The sequence below is a fragment of the Primulina huaijiensis genome, chromosome 11 (genome assembly GCF_012295235.1).
Source record: "Primulina huaijiensis isolate GDHJ02 chromosome 11, ASM1229523v2, whole genome shotgun sequence".
NCBI classification, from domain to species: Eukaryota; Viridiplantae; Streptophyta; class Magnoliopsida; order Lamiales; family Gesneriaceae; genus Primulina; species Primulina huaijiensis.
In genome coordinates this window covers 12,194,462-12,203,270 of record NC_133316.1, presented here as the reverse complement: position 1 = coordinate 12,203,270, position 8,809 = coordinate 12,194,462, and the positions used below count along the sequence as shown (strand labels likewise).

The 8,809-nt window shown below is 42.2% G+C and overlaps 2 protein-coding genes across 2 annotated transcripts; both read right to left on the bottom strand.

Annotated features, from left to right (window-relative positions):
* Window positions 1–4,850: 4,850 nt before the first annotated feature.
* LOC140988389 (uncharacterized) lies at window positions 4,851–5,216 on the bottom strand. The gene has a single exon (XM_073457407.1). It carries the CDS (start codon window positions 5,214–5,216, stop codon window positions 4,851–4,853), a length of 366 nt encoding a protein of 121 aa, XP_073313508.1.
* A 2,091-nt stretch (window positions 5,217–7,307) lies between these two features.
* On the bottom strand, window positions 7,308–8,600 carry LOC140988388 (uncharacterized). The gene is made up of 2 exons (XM_073457406.1): window positions 8,399–8,600; window positions 7,308–7,837 (listed from the first exon to the last, which is right to left on the bottom strand). The coding sequence occupies exons 1-2, from the start codon at window positions 8,598–8,600 to the stop codon at window positions 7,308–7,310; spliced, it is 732 nt and encodes a 243-aa protein (XP_073313507.1).
* Window positions 8,601–8,809: the final 209 nt, after the last annotated feature.

Genomic DNA, 8,809 nt, shown 5'->3' with positions numbered 1-8,809 from the left:
GCATGGCAGGCTTCTGACGAACAGTTACAGAAGTGGAGGCAGAGGTATGAGTCTAAGGGCCTGAGGTTGTATACAGTTGAGGACGACATAGTCAGATATCATGACCGATTGTGGGTTTCTAGCAGTGATTCCCTGTGAGAAGATATCATGAGTGAGGCCCACAGTACCCCGTATTCCATCCATCCAGAAAGTAAGAAGACGTATAAGGATCTACAGATACTTTATTGGTGGCCGGGCATGAAGGGGGATATTTTGCGTTTTGTCTCCGAGTGTTTGACATGTCAGCAGATTAAATCCGAGCACCAGAGACCTGCAGGGAAGCTGAGATCACTTCCTATTCTCAAGTGAAAATTGGAGAACATTACCATTGACTTTGTGACGGGGCTACCGAAGACAGCTGGAGGATATAATGGTATTTGGGTGATAGTCGATCGGCTCACTAAGTCAGAACACTTTCTACCGATCAAGAAGACTTTCACCATGACTTAGCACACAAAGTTGTATATCAAAGAGATAGTTAGAATGTACGGGATTCTAGTGTCCATAGTGTCAGACAGGGATCCGAGCTTTACGTTTGCATTATGGAAGAGTCATCATCAGGCATTGGGTACCAAGTTGCTGTTCAGTACAGCTTTCCACCTACAGATCGACGGTCAGTTTGAGAGGGTGATTCAAATATTGGAAGACCTAATCAGAGCTTAAATGATCGACTTACAAATTAGCTAGGAGCCGAAGTTACCTCTCGCGGAGTTCACGTACAACAACATCTATCAAGCATCCATCAGTATGGCCCATATGAGGCATTATACGGGAGAAAGTATAAGTCACTAGTTTATTGGGACGAGGTAGGAGAGAGGGCAGAGTTGGGGCTAGATATTTTTAGTCAGACTGTAGAGTTAGTAGTCAAGATCCGAGACAGGATGAAGACAGCTCAGAGCCAAAAGAAGAGTTATGTAGATCAGAGGCGCAGAGATCTTGAGTTCGCAGCGGGGAATCATGTATTTGTGAAAGTGGCACCGATGAAGGGTGTGATGAGATTTGGAAAGAAGGGCAAGCTCAGCCCTAGATTCATAGGACCGTTCGAGATCCTAGAGAGAGTTGAGACACTAGCCTATAGAGTTGCATTATCACCGAATCTGGAGGGAGTTCATAATGTGTTCCACGTCTCGATGCTGCGAAAGTACATGTCGAACCCTTCGCATGTACTGAATTATGAGCCACTGCAGTTGATGTCGAACCTGTCTTTCGAGGAGAGACCCACTCAAATATTGGATAGGCAGGAGAGGAAGCTCCGGAACAAGGTGATTCACATGATCAAAGTCATGTAGCTGAATCATTCCGAGGAGGAAGCTACTTGGGAGAATGAGACCGAGATGAGGAGTCGCTACTTGGAATTATTCGGTACATCTTAAATTTCGAGGACAAAATTTTGTTTAAGGGGGGGAGAATCGTAAGGTCTAGGAAATTCAAACTATGTAACTTTACTGCATGCAATCTAGGGTTTTTACTAAAATATGTGTTTAATTATTTTAAAGATTTCAAGGCACATTTATTGCATGGTTATGTATGTCATTTCATGGTTTATTAAGATTTCATGCATTAGGGCTTTAAGTTGTATTTCGCACTCGAACGAGGAACGCAGACCGGGGATAATAAGTAAAATAGTTTTTATTAAATAATAATATATGGTGTAATTGAGGGTGATTTTTGAAAATGGGCTTTGGTTGTGTATTTTTACTCGCCGGGTCATATTTTAATCGATACGCAAATTCCAGCGATTCGGAGGACTTTTTGAGGGTTCGGGCAATATCGAGATTGGGTTGGTGTTTCTCTATGCCCCTCCGGAGAGTACAAGATCAAAAACTTTCAAACCCATCTTTCAAAAGCTGGCGGGGCCCTGGTTTTGTGCAACTTGTGGCCCACGCCTCCTATTTGTTCAGGGCGGGTGGTGTTAGTGCTTCATACCACTTCATCATACCTACTATACCTGATAGAAAGCCGGCCCAGTGAGATCAGATTTATCAAACGAAGTGAAAATGATAGAAAGAGAAGACGACTGGCGAGATCATTTTCAAAAAACGTACCTAAACGAAATATTTTTCAGGAGTGTTTTTGGGCTTGACGGATTTCTTTTATTGCTCAATAGGCCTAAAACCCTTTTTAATTCCTTTAATTATTATTAGGGGCCCATTATTGTAATATATTATTAACCTAACCTCAAAAGTTAAACCCTAACCCTATTCCCCAAGCTCTCGGCAGCCTCTCTCCTTGCCGCAGCACCTTTTCGAAAATTCTCCATCATCAAACCACTGAAATTCTCCTAGGTTTTCAAGGAAACTCCTTCTCCGTCTCTCTGGTGCTCGTCCTACGCGTAGTTATCCAAGGTTTCGAGCGTTTATTCACAAAGGCACGCCATAAATCCTTCTTTTTCTCATCATTCACGCTAATATATGCTGATACGTGTGGTGTTTAAATATTTTTTTGTTGTATCTTTTATGCATCAATTGTCATGAAATATGCAAATTTTTGCTTGTGACTCAGAGTTTTGTTGCTACTTGTGTAAGAGGATGCCAAAATGTGGTGTTAGGGGACTGCTTAGGTCGAGAGTGAAGGGGACACAGTGCTGGAGTCGAGTCTCGATCGGTTTGGGTGAGGGCCGATCGGATTTTCTTGAAGGGCTTGAGTTTTTGGTGGTATGGTTAAGGAAAAGGGTCGATACGGCCATGAAAGACTGAATCAAGCCATGGTACAGACCTTGGTGGGTCCAAGCCGTGGTCTAGAGAGGTCTAAGAATGGCTGGTCTTGGGTAGAAGGTAGATCAAAAGAGGTAAACTCGACTAGGGCTCGGTTTGGTGACATTCTGGTAAAATGGGGCTATGGTCCTTGGATAGGTTGGTCCAAGAGGGTCCAGTGGTGATCTAGGAGAACCAGTGGTGAGCTAGGAGTGGTTGGTTCGAGGCTAGTTTGAGTTGGTTGAGAGTAAGGTAGAAGAGGGCTTCGAAGTGTTTGGGAAACTTTTTTGCCGCAGGGTTAGTGCCGCGGTGCTGCCCTTTTGGTACTGCAGAGCCTAGTCTTCAAAATGGTAGTGCTGCAGCACTGATTCCGGGTGCATAGGCGCTCACCAAGCACCGCAGCGCCACAATGTCAGCGCCTAGGCTCTAGTCCAGAGGATGAGGAGCTTTAGTTTTAGCGCTTTTGTCTCGTTTGGATATTAATACGTCATTATGACCGAATTTAGTGAGGGTTAGATTGGGTCATACAAGGCTTGACTAGGGATCTTTGAATTTTGATTTAAGCGTGGTTGTCTTCGAGTCGAAATTTTGAGGTCCAAGGGTGTAATGGTCGATTAGGGTTTCCAGTTTGAGTTATCAGTCTTGGCAGCGTCCTGATCACAAAATTACACGTTTTAAATGTTTACGTTATCACGAATATGACCTTTTTATAAAAATATGGAAAAATACGTTGCATGCTTGATTTTAAGAAAAATTTACGTATATGCATGATTTTTATAAGTGATGAATATGGTGTCATGTTTTGAAAGATGAGAGTTGGTTGTGACTAATACGAATATGATAATACGATGACATGTAAGGCCAAGGCTCAGTGGATGGGTAATACTGTCACTGATGTCCCTGCCGTCGGGTACCACGGTTATACGTAGATGGATCCATCGAATAGAGCTGATATGAAAGTCACAACTAATTGACGAAATTCAAATAAAGAAAATGAACACGTATATGATGATATGTTGAGACATGTTTCGACACGTTATGGTTTATTACGATACGTATACCTTTATGTTTTTAAGATCATGAAATGTATGTTGATTACAGTACTTTTCACTGTTGCACGTTAAGTATATGTACTTGTTATAACATTTATTGTGTGTTGAGTTTTTGTGTGAATGATGCAGGTGAGCATATTGATGAGGAGATTGGAGGCGCCGAAGACTGAGTAGGCCGGGCTGGATGTGTGCACGCTAACCCGAGGAATATATTTTTCAGCACATCATGTTTATGAGTTAGGAGAGATCACATATATTTTCTTACACTTTTGTTTTTACCTGTTGATAGTTGTCAGGATTTTTGTATGTTTTACTTTTGAATCACGTTGCTCGACAGTCTAGGGTTTGACGTTTTGTCACATTTTTTAACTGCAGTGTTTTTACTCATAGTTGAATACTTTTATTTTAAAATGTGAAATTTTCTGCGGTTATCACATGCATGCATAAAAATGTATATTTTCTAGCTCTTAGTAGTAGACGTTTCACATTCAATATCCACAATTAGGCTGACGCGACTTCCTCAAGAACAATTGTTGGATATCCATGATCGCTTCGTGTGTACTGGGCCTTCCACTTGTCCAAACGATTTTTTTCACGCCCAATGCATACAATCATGGCTTCTTAACAAACCAGGGAAACTGTAGTTTTGCTAATGCATTTGAAGAAAACGATCGATGTCAGTTGCATTGTATTTTCTCAAGTACCCATCTCCACATATATTGAAACGTCTACTACTAAAATACTGCTAATTTTTTTTAAAGTAAAACAAGCCATGGCCGAAAATACATATACATATATATACATAAAATTCGTACCATGCACTAAAATAAAACCAACTCCTGTATAAAATTTACTGCAGTTCAAATCTAGAAGATGTGACTAACGGAAACATTTATTGTTTAAAATCAACAATCAACAAACTACTAAAAACCTACTAATCCTCAATGCAATGAAATCATGTACGTTTTGAAATAAACTGTTTTATGGTGATGCATGTGGTTAGTGTGTTCGGGTTTTCGAGCATTACGATTCCTCCCCCCCTAAAAGAATTTCGTCCTCAAAATCATTACTCACAGAAAAGACCAAGGTAGCGACTCCTCATGTTATTCTTAGTCTCCCAAGTAGCTTCCCCCTCAACCATTTTGATCATCTTTTTACGCAGCATCCTCTCCTGCCTACCTAAGATATGCGTCGATTTCTCCTCGTAGGTCATGTTCGGAGTAAGCTGCAGTGGCTCATAGTTCAGGACATGTGATAGATTTGACACGTATTTGCGGAGCATAGAAATGTGAAAGACATTGTGAATTCCAGGTAGATTAGGTGGTAAAGCCACCTTGTATACTAATGCTTCCACCTTTTCCAAGATCTCAAATGGTCTAATAAAACTCGAACTGAGCTTGCCTTTCTTCCCAAATAGCATAACTTCCTTCATGGAGCTATCTTGACAAAGACGTTATTACCAACGACAAACTCGAGATCTCTTCTCCTCTTTTCTGCACAACTCTTCTGTCTACTTTGCGCCGTCTTCATCCTATCCCGGGTCTTGACTACCAAATCTGTAGTTTGGAAGTCGATCACGCAAGTTCGTAGCAATTCATCCAAAATTTAGATCAATCTCTCTGATTGGCCGTCAGTCTGTGGATGGAAGGCCGTACTAAACAACAGCTTGGACCCCATAGATGAATGAAGACTCTTACAGAATGATGAAGTAAAGCGCGGATCTCCGTCGGATGCTATAGACACTGGAATTCCATGCAGTCTGACTATCTCTCGAATATACAGCTAGTCATACTGTGACATGGAGTATGTCGTTTTCACTGGCAGGAAGTGTGCTGATTTAGTCAGACGATCTACGATCACCCAAATAGTATCGTAGCCCTTCACTGTTTTCGGTAAACCAACCACGAAGTCCATTGCAATATTCTCCTACTTCCACTTAGGAATAGGGAGTGGCCTCATCAACCTTGCTGGTCTCTGATGTTCTGTCTTCACCTACTGATAAGTGAGGTATTCCGACACAATTTTCCGAATATCTCTATTCATGTCCGGCCACCAATAGAGTAACTTTAGGTCTTTGTACATCTTTGTACTCCCAGGGTGGATAGAGTACGGTGAAGCATGTGCCTTCATCATAAACTCGACTCTCAACGAATCAACACTAGGCACCCATGAACGACCTCTATATTTGACAATGTCGTCCTCCACATAATACAATGTACTGTCCTTCGATTCATCCCTCGTCATCCACTTTTGCATTTGCTCATCAGTCACCTGCTTAGTACGAATGCGGTCTCTTAGAGTGGACTGCACCATCAGTCACTTCCGCCTTATGTTTAGCTACTTCTGAGTAAAGAAATACTTGAGGCTCTTGTGATCTGTGAAAATCTTGCATTTCTCACCGTACAAATAATTTCTCCATATCTTCAATGCAAAAACAACTACACCTGATTCAAGGTCGTGCGTCAGGTAGTTCTTCTCATGATTCTTCAGCTGTCTTGGCGCATAGGCGATCATCTTATCATTCTGCATCATAACGGCACCCAAATCGAGCTTTGAAGCATCAGTGTATTGCACATAATCTTCTTGCCTGGATGGAATTGCTAGAACTGGTGATAAAGTAAGTGCTTGCTTTAACTTCTCAAAACTGCTCTGACACTTGACACTCTACACAACTTAACATTTTTCTCCGTCAGAGTTGTCAAAGGTACTGCTATAGACGAAAAGCCCTTAATAAACTTGGGATAATATCCGGCCAGGCATAAGAAATTGTGAATCTCGGATACATTCCTAGGTACTGACCACTCCTTCACAGCTTCGACCTTAGACAGGTCAACCTCTACTCCATCCCTCGAAATAATGTGGCCTAAGAACGCCACCTTATACATCGAGAACTCGAATTTGCTGAATATGGCAAACAATTTTTGATCTCGAAGAACTTGCAATGCCGTCTTCAGATGCTTACTGTGCTCCTCATGACTTCTAGAGTAGATCATAATGTCGTCTATGAATACGATAATAAGCTGATCCAAATACGACTTAAATACGCAATTCATGATATCCATGAAGATCGCTGTGGCATTTGTCAACCCAAAAGGCATCTCAAGAAATTCTTAATGTCCATAACGAGTTCTGAAAGCCGTCTTATGGACGTCTTCTTCTTTGACTTTTAACTGATGATATCCGGAACGAAGATCTATCTTTGAGAACATTAAAGCCCCTTGCAACCGATCAAATAGGTCTTCAATTCTTGGCAACAGATACTTTTTCTTCACGGTCACTCAATTCAACTCCCGGTAATCAATGCAGAGTCTCAGACTACCATAATTCTTCTTCACAAAGAGAACAAGCGCGCCCTATGGAGATGAACTAGGACGAATAAAACCCTTGTCTAAAAACTCTTGAATATGATCTTTCAGCTCTTTCATCTCCGTAGATGCAAGACAATAAGGTGCTTTAGAAATTGGAACGGTATCCGGTGTCAGCTCGATGGAAAACTCCACCTCCTTTGCTGGTGGAACTCTGGTCACGTCGTTGGGAAAAAATCAGGAAACTCCTTGACGATCTTCGACTCCTCAATAGTCCGACTGGCAGTGTCAGGGATCGAGACAATACTAGCTAGGAAAGCTTGACATCCCTTAATCTTTAAATTCCTCGCGTGCAAGCAAGAGATAATGCGCAGAACAAGACTGCTCTGAGCTACCTCAAATAAGAATGACTCCCCACATACTGGATTAATAGATACGATCCTCTGATGGAAGTCAATCGAAGCTCCATTCGCTGCCAACCAATCCATACACAAAATAATGTCGAACTCGGGCATAAGAAGTACAATAAGATCATTTCGAACGATGTGTCCTTGCATCTCGAGCTCAACATCATGAACCACACTAGATGATAGCATCTCATCTCCCAATGGCACCATAACTCTAAATCCCAAACGCAAATGCTCGGGTGAGACCTTCAGACGGATCACAAAAGACTCAGAAATAAAGGAATGTGTAGCTCCAGAATCTGACAGCGCATTCATGGCTACCCCCTCAAGATGGATCTTTCCTGAAATTACAGTAACAGCCTATGTGACACACATTTCTTAACCCATAAATGCCCAAAATTATGAGTTCATTGGACTCAATGTCTAGGATTTTCTAACGATTGCTAGATCACTCGACAATCAAGCCTTATACCTTAAGCAATACTAGTTTGTCACCTAAATATTCAAAATAAATCGGCAAAGTGGAATGCTGATCAAAATACATGTGATGAGTGTAGTGTCTGGCTCAGCCTTCTCTACATGCATGACGTACGCCCTACAAGTTGCAGGCGCCTATAGCTTAGGACAATTTAGGGCGATATGTCCTTGCTCTTCATATTTGAAGCACTTTCCAGAGAACCATAGACACTTGCCATAGTGGTGGCGGTTGCATTCCTTGCATAATGGCTTCACATCACTCTTCAGCGCTCCTGGTTTATGTGGCTGCCTCGATGCTCTCGTTTTTGGCTGACCCTATCCCTTGCTAGGCCCCGTGAAAGGATTCTTATTCTGCTGACTCGATTGTTGGGCACGGTTTTTCTTGCGCTGCATCTCCCACTCGATGCCCTTCAGTGATTATTTGCCTCGTAAGGCTTTAGCAACAGCGGCAGTATAGTCGATCGGGTTTGCTAGCTTCACATCCCGACGGATTGTCGGCCTCAAACCATTCAAGAAATGACGTAACTTCTCTGCAGCATCATTTGCAATCAGGGGCACAAATTGACAGCCCTGGTCAAACTTCTGAACGAACTCAGCAACAGAAGAATCCCCCTGGCGGAAACTCATAAACTATCTCTTCAACCTCGAACGGACATCGGCGGTGAAATACTTCTCAAAGAATACCCTCTTGAATCCCTCCCAAGTCAATGTCGTCAGATTCACTCCTCGCTCCGTTCTTTCCCACCATAAGGAAATGTCTCCCTTCAGCAAATAAACGGTACAACGAACCCGGTCAGCGTCCGCTATATTCATATACCTAAAAATCACCTCCAACG